General features: G+C 47.9%; 1 protein-coding gene across 6 annotated transcripts in view; it reads left to right on the plus strand.

Annotated features, from left to right (window-relative positions):
- The window catches only part of SYTL1 (synaptotagmin like 1), a 452,201-nt gene that overhangs the window by 243,127 nt on the left and 192,009 nt on the right, over window positions 1-17,065 (plus strand). For 5 of the 6 annotated variants that reach the window (XM_078681778.1, XM_078681781.1, XM_078681779.1 and 2 more), the window contains one exon: window positions 973-1,121. The exons of the other annotated variant lie outside the window; for it this stretch is intronic. In XM_078681778.1, the coding sequence (XP_078537904.1) occupies window positions 973-1,121 (149 nt within the window). The remainder of the gene's footprint in view (window positions 1-972; window positions 1,122-17,065) is intronic. 6 annotated transcript variants of the gene reach the window in all.

The raw sequence follows: 17,065 nt of genomic DNA on the forward strand, positions 1-17,065 counted from the left end.
CTGGGCATCGACTACCTGTCAGATAGCATCAGATGCCAGCCGATCCTTTTATGGCACCGTATTTGGAATAAACCGCAATGCCATCTAACCCGTTCACTAATAACCGATTGCTTACCCCTGGCAAATTGGTGCAAAATTCCTTGGTTATTATATGTCTCCAATTTTCTCAAGGATCTGAACTGCACATCTTACTTCTCAGAGCCTATTTCAATATCAGACATCTCCAGGAAGGCCTTGAAAAATCTCTGTTTAACCCATCTCAGAGATTTGCGTCTTTCCCAAGAAGTAATCAAACCATCCAATGTGCAGATCCTTATGGTCCAATCCTCCCCTGGTATTCAGCCATACTTAACTTTTTTCTTAACCAACTATGAAAAATATGTTTTGAATAGGTTTCGATTTAATTCTTTTTTTCGCCTTGTTACTTTCCCCAATGAATCAGACTGGTCGCATGATTTGATTAAATGTCCCTGCAACGGAATATCCTCCCAGTCCACAATACATGTAACCTTGTTCTGCCGATGTTACGACCAACCCCGCAAGCGCTGGATCATTCCCCTTCTTCGTGAAATGGGCCTGAGACCCTGTCGGCCTGCTTACTTGGGCCTACAGTTACTAGATTCTCAAAACGTTGCTAAGTGTGTACCCTTTTTTTTTTAAATCGTGTTTGAAAATCCGCTGCACAATTTGAGCTACTGTTTATACGATGCCATGCTTTCTTGTACATCATTTTTAATAATTATTTTTACTAAATGTTTCTAAATGCTTAACAGTTTTTATCTGTGTTATAACATTGTGATGTAAACATGTATTGCAATTGTTTTCATGTACTTTTTATGGTTTCGTCATGTGACAATCAAATAAAAGTTTTGATACGATACGACTAAGGGACAGTGTTGGAGGTGTGATTTGTGTGAGCTGCTGCTGTGTTGTTTGATATACCAATGTTTTCTGTTTCTCGCCTCGCCACAGGAAGCTGCGTCAGACGGTTTCCGATCCCACTCAGCTGAAGTTTCTGACCGGGGACTGGTTTTGTGATGTCCGCGCCAAGCGACATCGCGGCAAGAAGTTTGGTTCCGACATTGTTCAAGCCTCGATTCGCAGGAAGAAAAAACCCAAAGGTGAGGAGAAAACAAGATGATGTATTCCCTCTAGCCTTGGTCCTCTTTCGTCACTCTTTCCATGCGTGCCTTTTCCATCTCAAAATCCTCGTTGTCAAGTCTCCGCCTGTAACTTATTTATCACTTTTTTAAGACAGGGTCAGATTGGGAGGTCAGGAATTTGGGCACATATCTGAGGCACAGCCGTGGGCCGGTATTTTTTCCTTCAGTGCCTCGTCTGTAAACCTACCTGCCAGAAACACCTCATAGAAACCAAAGCTGGCTTAGCCTTGGGAAGGTGTGTGTTACGCACAGCCTGGCTGACACATTCTCATGCACAGAAGGACAATGGACAAGCCTGGTCGAGTACGCCACGTGAACCCTTCCAAATTGATCATGAGCTTCGGGCGTGTGACAGGTGATGAGGTGCAATAAAGCAGTTATGTGGGGCTGGTGACATAGGTGGTCTGCTAACGTTATTGGACATTTAGCAGGGCCTTTGGGCATCTAAGAGCGTTTTCCATGATTTGTGGTGTTGTTGGTCGGGTTTTCTGTTATCCCTTTCTCTTGTATCTCACCTTAAAATGAAAACTCCTGTATAGCTTAATGAAATGCGGACCACTTGTTTGTGTTTTGATGTTATTTATTTATTTATTTAGTTGGCATGATTCTCCACAAATTACATCTATGCAGGTTATTTTCTAATGATTCTTGAAAGTTGTTAAGTGTTTTAGCCAACACGTGTCACCCATGTGATGCCTGTAAGGCTGGTCCCTTTTCAAGGCTAAAAGGATCAACATAAGCTTTGTTAGAATAGAATATCTTATTGAATACCAATTTTTCACCTTGGATCCATGCTCTTTTTCAAGGAAAGGATAGGGTGCTCCTAACTCTCATTTAAGAGTTGTGTTCCAAAGAAAAAGCTGGTAAAGAAACAAGAAAGGAACATTTCTATTTTAGTAGACTGTTGGAAGCTGACTCTTTATATGATATACCAAATGAGATATATTGTGCAAGAGTACTGAGAGGGGGGGAAAGATGGCGGCAGCTAGCTGAGCTGCCGCGGTGCTCTGGGTTCGGGCTCCCGTCATCGGAGTAACTTTTAAGTGTACCTGGTCAGAAGAGCAGTTTTTTCGACAATTCTCTCTGCGCCCGTTCCGGTTTTTGATGCTAGATATGCCACGATGCTGCTAGTGCCTTTCTGTTGATTTCTTCTTTTGTGATCCGGCTTTTTCCCCGTATCGTCCATGCTTCTGCTGGGGGCGTGTCTCTCCTTCCTCGATCGGAAACAGCCTCCGAGTCTGTGATGGTCGCGGGCTGCCCTGGAGCTGAGGAGGAGCAGGAGGCTCCGCAGTCTTCTCGGGGGCCCCTGCGGTGCAGCTTTAGGATCCGCCTTGGTCTCCGTGCGTGACAGAAAACTGAGAGGGACAGCGGCGACGGTGGCAGGTGAGGCACTCTTGTTAACCCCTTCTACGCTCATGACGAGCTCAGCTCGTCATGGGCGTAACCTGCGCTACACGGATGACGAGCTGAGCTCGTCACGTAACACGGGTTTTTTTAAATCGCAGCGCGCAAACCACTAGCGCGCATGCGGTTAAGAGAGGAAGCGGAGGCCGATTGCTCGCTCGGCCATCCTGGGGAGGCGAGTGTGTCTGTTGTCCCGGCCTACCTGACTAAGAGAAGAGGAAAGCGCGGGTTGAAAGAAAAAGTGGCGAAGGGAGGGGTAAGCCCAGTTGAGGTGCCTGCATCAAACATCAAAGAAATACCTTTAACCTCATTTTTAAAATCTAGCCCTGATTTGATGGTGTCTAAGAAAAAAAAAACATCTTCTTTCCTAAGCACTGAAGTGAAGGCGAAACGTCCCAAAGGCCCTAAAGTAATAAAAGGGCCTAAAACTGCTGAACTAACTTCTAAAATAACTCCATCTCTTCGCTCCTTTTTAGGTCGAGGACCGAGAAGGCTGCGCTTGCGCAGTCTCCGGGAGGAGAATTGATGCTTCTTAGTAGGGCTGTAGAACCCGCCTCCCTGCCCAGTCTCTCCTCCATTGGCTGGCTTCCTAAACGGAGGCCCGCCATTGGAGGAGAGAGCCGTCACTCCGAATTAGCCCCGTCTTTTTCGGATTTGGGGGCGTCATTTTTGCTGTTCTTTAGACAGTGACGTCATCCGTCACTCAGAACAGCAAAACCACGCCCCCGAATCCAAAATTTTTCGGGCTTTGCGGCCGCCATTTTTTTTTTCTCGTCTGGGGAGGATGTCTTGTTTGGCATTACGGCTAACAGTATCACGTTTGCGCATTACATTTTGTTTTAATTTTGGATCGTGATGGCTGGCCCTTGCATCCCCGCCGCCGCCTGCCAGAAGACTGCAGTGTGCTCTGTCTGCCGTTTTTTACATTTTTTATTTATTTAATTCACCGGGAGCCTACCCCGGATTGCCGCCGCGAGTCGATCTCAAGCCCCCCCCCCCCCCCCCCCCCCGCTGCCGGCCCGGGGATCCTCTGAGAGGCGCTGTGGCCGCCTCCAAACTCCAGGGCCGCGGTGCGATAGGTTACCGCAGCCGCGAACCGGAAGTACAGTGGGCGAGGCAGGAAGCGGACGGGAGGTTTCCCCGCGCTCCTGCCCGGCAAGGAGAAGAAGCCCGTCCCCAGCCGCCGCTGACCGGAGAAGCCCAGCAGCCCTGCCCTCGGCAGAGAGGAGCCGCCGCCTCTCTAAACAGCCGGTGAGTGCCGTTTTTCTTGCTTCTGCCCCCCTCCAAGGGCCCGTCCCCAGCCGCCGCTGACCGGAGAAGCCCAGCAGCCCTGAGATACAAAAAAAATGCAAATGTTGCCAGGACTCTAGGTGGATGGATTAATCACAATCATGAACCACACCTGAATGTAAGTGAGGCCACTTCTGCTCAGGCCCCCCGCTCCTTCTGCATATGTCCTTGAGCAGTGGACTTGGCGTCCCTCCACTCGCAAGGAAAAATGGTGTAATGCACCGGCTCTTGGGGCAGATCACTACCTCTAGTCAACTACTGGGGGGGGGGGGGGGGGGTAGGTGAGGTCGCAGTTAATTTTTTGTGGGATGGGACAAGGGGACGTTGACCGCAGTTGATTTTCTCATACTCCTGTTTTGGGGCGAGGTTTGAGTTTAGGGGGGTGGGGGGGCAAAGTTATGTGTAGGGAGAAGTGAGTTGGCTGTGTTAAGAGAGGGTTTTGGCCGAGATTAGCCTGTGTGTTGGAGTTAGGGAGGGGTTGTTTTATTGGAGCGTGGAGACTTTACTATGGTCGGAGCATGGGGGAATGGAATAGTTTGAGGTTGGTTTTGATGGAGGAGGGGGTGGGTAGGCTGGTTTGGGTCTGTCGAGAGGGAGTGTGGATGAGTATTACATTTGGCTGGAAGGGGTCGTCAGTCATTTTTTTTAGGCGGATGCGAGGTTGGTTTAGTAGAATATGGAGAGTTGGCAGAGCTTAGTTGGGGGATGGCTTACGTTGGTTCGTTGAAAGGATAGGCTTGGTTGGGTATGGGTAATATGGGGTGGTTTTGTTGGGGTCAGATGGCCGCCACTGGACCGCCTTATCTGCGGCTGACGCTGCGCTTGACTGTGTTCAGAGCTTGCGTAAGTGGCTTGTTCCCCCTTTGGGTTTGGCGAAGCACCAGGCCACAGACCGTGAAGGTCGCAGAAGGGGTGTACTAGGTCGTAGGGCTGTGGGGGCGGCGCGGCTGTGCCAGAGCTCCGAAGATGCGTGTCTCTTTTTAGCCGTGTTTTTTCTGAGGTGCAAATGAGCGCGCCCGAGCTACAAGGGGTCGGTAGTCTGTGCTGTCTGGCCGGATGAGTAGTATCTGTCCTGGAAGGGGGTGCGGGCGACGCCCAGGGTTCACGCTACTGGGTGGAGGGCCTCTACAAGGGGCGGATAATGTCCTTATTATGGAGCCAGCTGTCGCCTGGCTGTGCACGGCCCATAATCCAGAACGCGCCCCATAGAGGGTGTCGGGGAGAGATTTGCGCCACCCTCTTTTCGTCAGTTAAAGGGATCCGCCCGGAACCGGGGGTGGCTGTTGTGCCTTTTCTTATCATGGGGTAGAGACATGAAAGATTCCAATACAAAGCTTTTAAACGACTGCCCCCCCCAGTATTGTTTTAAAAAAAAGGGTCTTTGGATCGACTCCAGGTGTAGACGGGATAAAATCCGCTACAGGGTTGTGCGAGCAAGGGACGTGAAGGCCTAATTCTGACTCCCCCTTTCAGGTTGAGCAATAGCCCTAGAGGAGGAGGAGGGTGGGTGTGCGACGTGTGCAGCGTTCACTGGGAATTTACCACCTCTTCTCCCTAAGCATGCCGGTGGAAGAAGTCCAGGGGAAAGTGGGTCAGCAGGCGGGCGTGTGCGGTGGGCTGCCAGGACTACATTTCCCTGCATGCTCTCGACGCGCAGAAAGCGGCTTTAGGAGGGGCGGGCGATAATCCTTGAGCCGAGTTTGCCGTGGAGCCATTATGTGTACAGCCGGAGCGGCTTCGTGAACTCCACCCTCGGTAATGCACGGTGTCTTTCTACTCGTTTTAAAATGAAGATTGTAAAGGTAATAAGTGCGATCCATCGCTCGCCGTCAAAAGTAGGTAAGGGATGGACACTCCCTGACGGCAAGAAGGGTGCCTCGCAGAGACCAACATTTTATTGGAATAATCTGCAACGGATTGTATAAACCTGGCCTTCGCAAAGGTGGGCGGGGCGTCTTGTGCGGGCTAGAGGTCTCCTCTGATCTTCCAAAGTGCCCCCTTGCTGGCATGATGTGGTAAATTCTCTGCTCCAAAAATATGCTACGTGTTTTGTATTTTCAGAAGATGGCTGTGTGGCATTTTATGTGCGCACCAAAACACGGAAAATAAATGTTGTTACACCCCAGTCCGTTTAAAACCAGGCTCCTGATTATAAATAGGCTGGCGTCTCGTAGATACAGATTTGGGTGCCATTCTGTCGGAGCGGCTTGCATAAACTCGCATTCATTTGGGGTTGAATGTAGTATTCGATTAAATCATCAAAGTACGCGTGTACACTCACCGCAACAGAAAGGACGTGTCTCAAAGTAGATCTCTATTTTCAGAGGAGACCCTGGTGACATATGGTAAACACACCGTGACGTGCAAAGTAAGGTTTCGCACAGTTAGAGGGTAGGGATGCGGCAGCCAAGGTGTCACATTTGAGTGCTTGGAGACTTGGGTTCATTTAATCGAAGTGCCTGAATGCTTGTTTGATTTCAGATCCGATAATTCAGGTTACTTTTTGCGTTGTCTTTTCTCTGGCTAGTAGTAAGCACTGTCGATGGGGTGTAAGATTGGCGTTATCCATAGTTCTTTACAGAGGTGGAAGGCAACGTTATGACCTGGACAGAGTGTGAACATGCTAACGACGGTGGGCACTACATTCTGTTTTGTCAGGCAATACACCGATCTTGCCAGTTCCGTTAAGTTTGCAATGTCCGCTTGTATCCGGGTTGGACTTCAAAGGCCCGTCTCCGCATGGGTGCTGCCAGTTAAGCCTTTTACCACCTATTCACGGATTGAGTCTGTGTGGGGCTCGGACCGTCGGTGAGTGTCTTCCCTGGGTTCTAATCTCGGCTTCTCGACGTTTTGTTAATGTGCGCATTGCACCCTCGGTCCCGAATTGCAAGTGTTGAGAAACCGGTGTCATTTTTGTATTAGGTCTCGCCTGTCGATGCGCATGCGCATCGAGCTTGCGAGACTATTGCGGCTTAACCACTCTTTAACTAACAAGCAAGGAATCGTGGCGATTCCTTGCAGTGCCCGTGACTTTTAAGCTCAATGCGCATGTGCATTGAGCTTAAAAGCGCGTGCACATCAGTTCCCTCAGCCGCAATCGCCGTCTGTTCCCTCAGCCGCATTCCTCCGACACCTTTTGAAGTGAAGCTTAGCTTCACTTCAAAGGCCCCGGCTTCTTCACACCCACATGCCGCTCTCCCTGCTCTGCCCCCTCCCCTGCCCGCCGTGTGCATTTCTCCTCCACCCCCTCCCCACAGCAATGCCCTCCGTCTTGTTCTTTTTTTTTTTTGCATTACCAGCTTTTCAGTCTTTTTCCTTTGGGGGGCCTGCAGTGTTGTGTTTAAAGGCCTATATGATTAAGGCACACTGGCTTGTCTTCAGTCTGTATGACAGGGCACCCCCTCCCTCCCTTACGTTTGTAGTAATAGACAGCATGTGGTGAAGGTCACACGGAGGTCAGCTAATGGGACGCCTGCCCACTTCTTGCTCTGTGCATGCTCCGGGTGTGTGATAGTAAGCTCGACTCCCCCACCCCTCCCGGCCCCGTGGTTCTCTCTGAATACAGTGGGTGGGATTCTGAAACTGTTTACGGTGTTCCCCACTTACCATAACACACCCCTAACCACAGTCTCTCCTAATGTCAGTTTTCCATGACTGTCTTCTGCCCCTAAAAAAATCACTTTCTTTTCGTTAATCAGTACGGCTTTTAAATCAATTACAGCTTAATCTCTGCGCCACCAAACCACATGTAAGTCATCACAGTAGAATTGAAGCAGTCATTTTCGGTGCTTTGGAGGTGTTGAAGCTGCGCAGCCGCAGTGCAACCTCTGCCAGCAGGGCCCGCGCCTTCCAGGTCTCTCGGCACCATTATATTGCATTAAACGGAGAGTGTGTGTTGGATTGTTGGGACCTGGAGTTCGAGGTCGCCTTTTTCTTACCGCCCCCCCTCCCCCACTACAACTTCGCAATTTAAGAATGCAAACGGTATTTCCTGCCTCTCGGAAGCCCGGCGAGGACCCACAGGCGGCCGTTGTACATTTGTACCCTAAAAACCATCGTGTGAGGGGCAGGGATCCACTTGTGTTTGCACTTCGGTTGCCTTTGAAAAGAAACGCTGTCACCCTCACTCACCCTCAACACCTCACCCTCACTCACCCTCAACCCCTCACCCTCAACCCCTCACCCTCACCCACCCTCACCCTCACTCACCCTCAACCCCTCACCCTCACCCACCCTCACCCACCCCCACCCACCCTCACCCTCACTCAACCCCTCACCCTCACCCTCACTCACCCTCAACCCCTCACCCACCCTCACCCACCCCCACCCACCCCCACCCACCCTCACCCTCACTCACCCTCAACCCCTCACCCTCACCCTCACTCACCCTCAACCCCTCACCCTCACTCAGCCTCCACCCCTCACCCTCACTCACCCTCACTCACCCTCACTCACCCTCAACCCCTCACCCTCACTCACCCTCACTCACCCTCACCCTCACTCACCCTCACTCACCCTCACCCTCACTCACCCTCACCCACACTCACCCTCACCCTCACTCACCCTCAACGCCTCACCCTCACTCACCCTCAACCCCTCAACCCCTCACCCTCACTCACCCTCAACCCCTCACCCACCCTCAACCCTTCACCCTCAACCCCTCACTCACCCTCACTCTCACTCACCCTCACTCACCCTCAACCCCTCAGCCTCACCCTCACCCTCACCCTCACTCACCCTCACTCACCCTCACCCTCACTCACCCTCAACCCCTCACACTCACTCACCCTCACCCTCACTCACCCTCAACCCCTCACCCTCACTCACCCTCAACCCCTCACCCTCACTCACCCTCAACACCTCACCCTCACTCACCCTCAACACCTCACCCTCAACCCCTCACCCTCACTCACCCTCACCCTCACTCACCCTCAACCCCTCACCCTCAACCCCTCACCCTCAACCCCTCACCCTCACTCACCCTCACAACACATATTGTGTTACAATAGGTGTCACATTTGCGAAAGATAAAACTATCTAGAGATGTAGCATAACGACCAGAGCTGCCATATAAGTCACGTAAATACAAAACATGTTGCATTCCAAATGCTATAGGTGTCACTCATCCATTTGCAAAACGAAAAATGTCAAACTCTTCTATTGCGAGACCTATTGCATTTTCAATGCTTGTTAGAACTCTGCATATTTACTCGTCAATATTTTTGGCTGGGAGTGCGAATTGGCCTTCGTAAAATGATGGGTGGCGATGTTTCACAATCTCCAGTGATACCTTTCGCTTCTCGACGGTGCCCCCTTAATTGGTTTCTGATTAATATACCCGTCCCTATTGTTCCACAACCCCCTTCTGTGCCCACGGGATTGGAATCCTTGGTAAAATCACCTGGAATCGCCGAGATAAAAAAAAAAAATGTCGGTCACCTGGCAACCTCCCCCTATGCTTATTGGCTTATGCGGTCTCCACCCTCTAGCAGATGGATTTGTCTATTTTTATGCACGGCAAGTATTCATGAGGAACCTTTGCACTTCACTGGCCCTCTCTCCATAGAGGGATATGAGCCTCAAGGTCTGCCCCCCCGCCCCCTCCTCTTCGAATCTTCTCCAGAGCTTCTTAAAACATTGCCTGCGTGGCAAGTGCTAACATTCCCGGGTACAGAGGGGATTCTGCCGCTCGGGAGTTCTGATGCAGCTCCTTTATCCGTCCTGTTTCAGAAGTTAAATTAGCGGGTGCACAATCCTTTAACATTAGGTTATTTGCCCACGTGGCTTGCCCGTTGAAACCATTTTTGGTATACCCCCTCATATTGAAACAAGTGCCTGTCCAACTAAATGTGTAAGCCTTTTATTTAGCAAACCACTGTGAAGCGAGGTACAACCTGCCCGAGCACGCTGTAACATATGCTATACAATGGAAGTTCAGGTCCGTTTAACTCGATCAGCTTGTGTACCGGACTCCCAAATATTCCCTCAAGTGTCTTTGCCTTTATTATTGGTATATGCACACACCAACGTGCCATAAGGACTCTGGGGGGGCGTGGGTTACAATATGGTAGTTCATTACTTATATAATGTATTGGGAGGGAGGGCCTAAAAACAGCTGCAAAAGTAACTCGTCAAATGTATGGTAGTGAGACTAGTGTCGTTCTCCCCAGCCCCCCCCCCTTACCCGAAGGCTCCAATTCATCTGTTTAGTTTACCAGAGGATGGAAATGCATGTGCAAGTTGGAGCCAGACCCACTCAGCAATTACTGCCTGCATCCTATGCTTTAACAGGACTGGCTCTGGCCACACATGTTCGGTTTTACTACAAGTGACTCGAGTTTACCTGTGCGAGTCTCCTCCTAAAACAGAAGGAGCTAATCTGTTGTCTGAAGCCTGAATATACTTTCATGTCTTGCCATTTACATTTAGTCTTGATTAGTTTCTAGTAACCATCGACTGAAAGGATGCCGTTGGCGTGTAGACTTGAACATGATGATGAGGCCTTTCACCAGACACCTGCTCGGTGTCTGAAGTTCTCATCTCTTCAGTCTGCGTTGATAGTCCATTTCTCAAACATCTACTTTATTGCCGTGTGATATTTCTGAACAGAAGCCATTCAGATAGGTTTGCGCTCTGCCATTAAAACTGCTTTGATGATCATTATTCTGGGAGCCCATCACCATGGTTTTTAGGTCGAGGGACTGTAGGCTTGGCCGTAGGCCAAGACCGGAAGTCCGGAGAATTATTGTTACAAAGAGTGGCTGCTTTATCCCGCCTCTCTTTTCGTCTCTCCTCCATTGGGTGGCTTCCTAAACGGAGGCCAGCCATTGGAGGAGAGAGCCGTCCCTCCAAAGAAGCTCCGTCTTTTTCGGATTCGGGGGCGTACATTTTGCTGTTCTTTCGCCAGTGACGTCATCCGTCACTCAGAACAACAAAACACATGCCCCCGAATGCGAAAATTACCATGCTTTCTCCGAGGCATTTCTGCTTTGCCTCGGAGAAAGACAGTGGTGGTTTCCAGAGCTGCTCTGCTCGTCCCCCCTCCCTCCGCCCGCAGCTCTCCTTCGTCCCGCTCCCACCCCCCTCCCTCCGCCCGCAGCTCTCCTTCGTCCCGCTCCCACCCCCCTCCCTCCGCCCGCAGCTCTCCTTCGTCCCGCTCCCCCCCTCCCTCCGCCCGCAGCTCTCCTTCGTCCCGCTCCCCCCCACCCCCTCCCACACCAGGCCAACTATTTTCATTCGCAATGAGAGCGGTGCAGATGTGCTGTGTGAGTGGCCATACCGCGAGGTCAGGGAGAAAAGTTTACTGGAGGTCACGGAACCTACCTGGAAGGAGAGCAAGACCCGTTTTTATCTCTCCTCAAGCCTGGTTTGTTTGGGATTCTAGCAGCGTCCACAATTAGACGGCTGCCATTCTGTTACCGGTAATTGGATGCGGAGCAGCGCTCTGACCGAGACATCTCCACGCCACATCGAGGAAAGATCCCTCTCGCTCCTTACCGGGAGTGGTGCCGTGCTCGAGGCGTCTCTACACCTCATAAGGTACTTCTGCTCCGCTCTTTCCCTGGAGCGGCGCGCTGCCCGCGGCGTCGCTACAACATGTCATGGAAATCTCTTTCCACTCTCTCCCTGAAGGAGAAACTCCTTGCCTTAGATCGTGGACTCGGGATTCAAAGAGAGCTTGGTCCGAGTAGCGTTCTCTATGCTGACTCGGCAGGAAAAGACAGAATTACAGAAAGTGTCACAGCCTTGGAATCGCGTTGTGTACACACTCCTTTATTTCTTTTCAATCACGTTGTGAAAGCGGTGCTTCTATTTTGCAAACACTGTTTTTGATGATACAATCTCATGCAGTAAAACACTTTACAAATTCCTATATAAATAGACCACACGTTCACTTAAAGCAGTTTCAGTCCGCCGCACGCTCTAGCTTGGGGGCTGACTTCTAAAACAGTGAAAACAACCCCCCCAAGATTCGCACTCCCCCATTTTAGCCCCATTCTCGTGGTGAATACGGCATAAGTAAAACTTGTAGGATTTATCGAAGCTGCTCTGGGAACGTCGAGAGAAGACACATTGTCACTGTGCAGTTCGGCATCAGACCGCAGAGCTTGCAAAACCCACAGCCCGGGAGGCTACCAAGCACAATGCAGCATTTAAATATAACGTGTGACGTAATTTAAAGATGCATACTCGTTATTCTGATGCAACAGTACTGAATGCCAGAACATATAAACATGCAAGGTTCTTGGCTCCATAGGTATGCTATTTTGTTTTTTCAGCTGTCTTTTTTTTTTTTTCCTGCAGATTCAAAATGCTACGATGAATGAGTTACCTTACATCATGAGCATTCAGTGCTTATTAGAGGCATTCATTTCAAAGGACATTGCCAGGTGGTGCTCATCTGGAAAGTAATAATAAAACAAGCATTGGCTGGGACTTAACCTTGTATTTACCACATGTGGTTCTCTTAACACCTTGTCTGAAAAGCTCCCCCCCCGCTCCTAGAATGCTAAGCCCTTTTTCACTATTTGGTGTAGTTTACACATAGGTCTCTCTGCTAATGCAATAGGTAACACATATCCAAAATATTACGCTAATGCCAACAGAAATTACAATGCCATTTATTTAGGGTAAAAAAAAAAAACAATACCAATAGCTCTACCTATAATATTGCCGAGACCATTGCATTGTAAATGCTTGTTTAAGGTAGTCCCCCAGGTGTTAGACCTTTGCAGGGGATCGTGTTGTACCCAGTCTTGGTTTTTCTAACGTTCCTGTATCTGAGGTTCCTCCATTCTGCAACATGAGTGGAGAGGACGGCCCTTTAGAAGTGGATGCCTCTGTTGAAACAGAAGGAGATGGGGAAATTGCGCTTCAGGTCTCTATACCTGTTCCTTCTACTTCTCAGCTAGCTTTACAGGTTCCACCTCCTTTAAAAGGTTCGCAAGAGTTAATTCCACCAATTTCTAGTAGGTTGGCTATTGAAGCAGCAACGGAGGTTGGGTTAACAGGCCCACAAGATGCTTCACTAGGTTCCTCACAAGAGGAGGTTGTACAAAAGGACTCCGCTAGCCCTTTGAATAACTGCGCTGCTGGCGATGATAGTAGCTTGATGGCTTCTTCTTTACAGCATATGTTTTCCTCATTATCTGCGGACATCAAAAGAGGGTTTGACGCCTCGACAGCAAACCAGCTCGAGATTAGGAATTTTTGTGAATCATTGGATATAAAGATTGATGGGCTCACCTCCAGGACAGTGGTGCTTGAAGACACTATGGCTGCCCTTTCTCTTCATTTAGACCAAGCTAAAGACGACATCGTTAAGCTCAAGAAGGAGGATCTTGTCCTGTCCAAAAGATTGGAATCACTGGAAAATAACGCTAGGCGGAGCAATATTCGCATTCTTAATGTTCCAGAAAGAAGCGAGGGTACAGACATCAAACAGTATGTCATTTTGCTCCTAAAAGAAGCATTGAGTTTGGATCAAACAGCGGAAGATCTAGCTTTGGATATCCAGCGCATCCACAGGGATCCTTTTCGGAAGAGCCCTCAAAGGTCAAAACCTAGGAGGATCCTCGTAAATTTTCACACCTACACTTTCAAAGAAACAATTCTCAATCTGGCTTTGAAGCAAAAATCTTTGGTGGGAAAGGGCTTTAACTTTCAGATTAGGTCCGATTTATCCAGAGCTACCCTTGACAAACAGTGGGAGTTTGGGAGAAGGCTTGAGGCATTCAGGAAGCTAGGGGCAGTGGCACAACTTAAGTTCCCGGCCATGTTGAAAATCATGCACAACAATCAGATGCACAATATTAGATCTGTGCAGGATGCGGATGAGCTACTTTTGGCGTTGGAGAATGAGAAAGGCCCCACCACTAGGTTAGGTCTTATAGGCTTTGGTTTAGTACTTTAAAAGTTTTAAATTAATCATGCCTTCTTGCAAGATTCTACATCTCTATATCTTGCAGTTAATCTCGTTCATGTGGAGGGGGAAGAAGATTAAACCCAAACAAAAGAGAGCGGAAAAAAAAGCGCAAATAAATAAACTAAATTAAGGAAGAAAAAAAAAAAAAAAGAAGGAAGAAAAAAAAGAGAAGGGGAAAAAGGGAAAGAAAAGGGAAAAGAAAGGAAAAGAAAAAGAGGGAAAAGGGAGAGTGAAAATGAAAAAAAATGAAAAAAAAAATATATATATATATAAAAATGGGAAGGGCTAATAAAAATCTCTCCTGGTTTTTTTTTCCACACTTATATTCATATTTATTCTTCACACACATATCTAAATTGGTTTCGCCGTTGGGGCGTGTATTATTGGTATATCATCTAACTTTCTCTCTGACCTACACTAATTAGACGGGCGTCGGGAGCCTGGAGAAAGGGCATCATTCTCTGGACTAGGTCCGGATAGATAGAGCAAGGGTTTCCCAAGGGGGTGGGTGGTTCAGAGTAGGGCACTGGGTAGGGGGGGTGGGAGGGACAACTGGGTAAAAATATAAAATTCCTCATTTTCTGTCTGTCGTTGAGTAATTTTGGAGTGACGTGTTTTTTTTTGGACTGCAGTATGGTTTTACAACCTTAGAGGATTAGCATTGGTTTTTTTGTTGTTGGGAAGTGTGAGGGAAGAAGGTAGCACTCTCTATGAATAATGTAAGCATCCTCTCCTGGAATGTCAATGGCCTTCGCACCAGACCACGAGGCGACAAGATCATGCAATATCTGCGGGATTCTGATGCGCAGGTCATTGTTCTCCAGGAGACACATCTCATTGAGTCTGAAATGCAGTCCTTAACAAAGAAAAATAGGTGGATAGACTTTAGTGTTTCAACCACGCAGCCTATGAATATTAGGGGGGTGACGATTTATTTTAAGAAACCTTTGAAAGCGCAACTAATTTCTAAGCTAGTCGATCCAGGAGGTAGATGGGTCATAGTATCAGTTATCATCAAAGGAGCTCACTATACCATTCTGGGCTATTACGGCCCAAATCAGGCTGACCCTTCAGTTTTGAGGACTATTTTTTCACATTTACTATCATTTTCAGAGCCGATTATTTTTGCCGGGGATTTTAATATAGTTCTCGATCCTACACTTGATAAAACTCCTAATAGCCGTCCTGTGGCCCTATCTAAAACTAGGGCTTTTTTACTGAACAACATGAAGCAGTACGGCTATCTTGACATCTGGAGGATTAGGTCTGGCCAGCGTCAGGGTATTTCATTTCGCAACAATAAATACCATCACCAGTCTCAAATAGATTTTTTTCTAATTAGTCAGAATCTGGCTGATTCAGTTAAGAACATATATTACCTTCCCTTACACTTATCAGACCACTCAGCAGTTTTTTTGGATCTTACTGCCCCCCCTTATAACATCACATAGAACTTGGTCATATGATCGTTCTCTGCTTTTATCAATGGATGATATCACTTTTCTCATTAATGAAGCCAGATATTTTTTTAACAATAATGTCAGTTCCGCTCCATTGATGAGTGTATGGGACGCATTTAAGGCTTTCTTAAGGGGGCTTATTACCAATAAAGTTTCATATAGGAGAAAACTCCATAGAGAAGAGGTTGCATCCATTGAGGCTGAATTAATTAAAACACAAGTTGAAATCGATCTAAACAAAACTATGCCCTCTGATGACCTTCTGGTCTTGCAGAACAAATTAACTGCATTAAAGGGGCAACTGGGTTCAGTGTTGAATTCTCGCATTCTTGAAAGGTGGGAGGCCAGTAAAATAGCCCATTTTCAGTATGGTGAAGGATCAGGGAAATTATTGGCTTGGAAGGCTAAAACCGACCAGGTCCGAAATAATATAATCTCAATTATTGACAACAATGTGTCCTATTCTAACAGCGTGGATATAAGAAGAATCTTGAGTGAATTCTTCCAAACTATCTATAGAGAGGACAAACAAATTGAAACAGCCAGTATTGAGGAGTGGCTGATCACGATTACTCTCCCTGTATTGACCTCAGAACAATGCACTTCTCTTGATAACAGCATTACTGAGGAGGAGGTTAGGGCGGCTATTATAAGTAGCAAGAAGGGGAAGGCAGCTGGACCCGATGGTCTTCCAGCGGAAATTTAGAGAGCTTTGGAACCGATAATCGTTCCCTTTCTCACCACATTATTCAACCAAATTTTCCAGGAAGGTTCACCTCCTCCTACCTCTTGGGATAGTGCCTCTATAACATTGCTATTAAAGCCTGGAAAACCAGCTTCGAGTTGCGGGTCTAATAGACCGATATCGATTTTAAATGTCGATTACAAAATCTTTGCAACTATTTTGGCAAAAAGATTAGGAGGGGTTGTGTCTGACATTATACACCTGGATCAGAAGGGGTTTATTAAGGGTCGGCAGCTTTATGAACTATCTTGCGATCTGATAGGGGCTATCGACATGGCAACAGCAGATGCTCTCCCCTTAGCGGTTGTGACCCTAGACGCAACCAAGGCCTTCGACAGGGTGAATTGGTCATACCTGTCGAGGGTCCTGGCTAAATTTAACATTGGGGAGAGTTTTCGTCGAGCGGTTAGCCTATTATACCACAATCCTACGGCTTGCCTTTTGATCAATGGGGAACTGTCAGATCCATTTAATATCACTAGGGGTACTTGGCAGGGCTGCCCTCTCTCCCCCCTTTTATTCGACCTATACATTGAGCCTTTTGCCCAACGATTGAGGGAAGATAATGATATCAAGTCTTTCGTGTATAGGGGTTGGGAGAAGAGGGTGGCCTTGTACGCCGATATCATCATGATTTTTACCTCAGAATTACGTACAGCCCTTCCGGCGGTGATTAAGTTGGCCTTGGATTTCAGAAAGGTTTCCGGATACAAGGTTAACGCCTCAAAAACCGAAATGATGATGTGGAATGATGATGATCCTGGGACAGGGGCCCAGCCCAGTCAAAGTCTTCGGTATCTCGGACTTAACATTGTTAAAGACATTAATAAAATTGCTTCCACAAACTTCGCCAATGTGGCAAAGGATTTTCGTAGAATAATGCGAATACGGGCACAGCTTCCTTTGTCTATTCTGGGAAGAATTAACTTAATTAAAATGACTATTCTACCTAAGGTTTATTTTTTGTTTAATACCATCCCTCTTTATTTTGATCCATTACTCATATCTAAATTACAAAGCGATATTAGTTCTTTTATTTGGGACATTCATATCCCAAGAATTGCTTGGAAAAAGCTTA

This window comes from Lissotriton helveticus, chromosome 3_1 (assembly GCF_964261635.1).
Source record: "Lissotriton helveticus chromosome 3_1, aLisHel1.1, whole genome shotgun sequence".
NCBI classification, from domain to species: domain Eukaryota; kingdom Metazoa; phylum Chordata; class Amphibia; order Caudata; family Salamandridae; genus Lissotriton; species Lissotriton helveticus.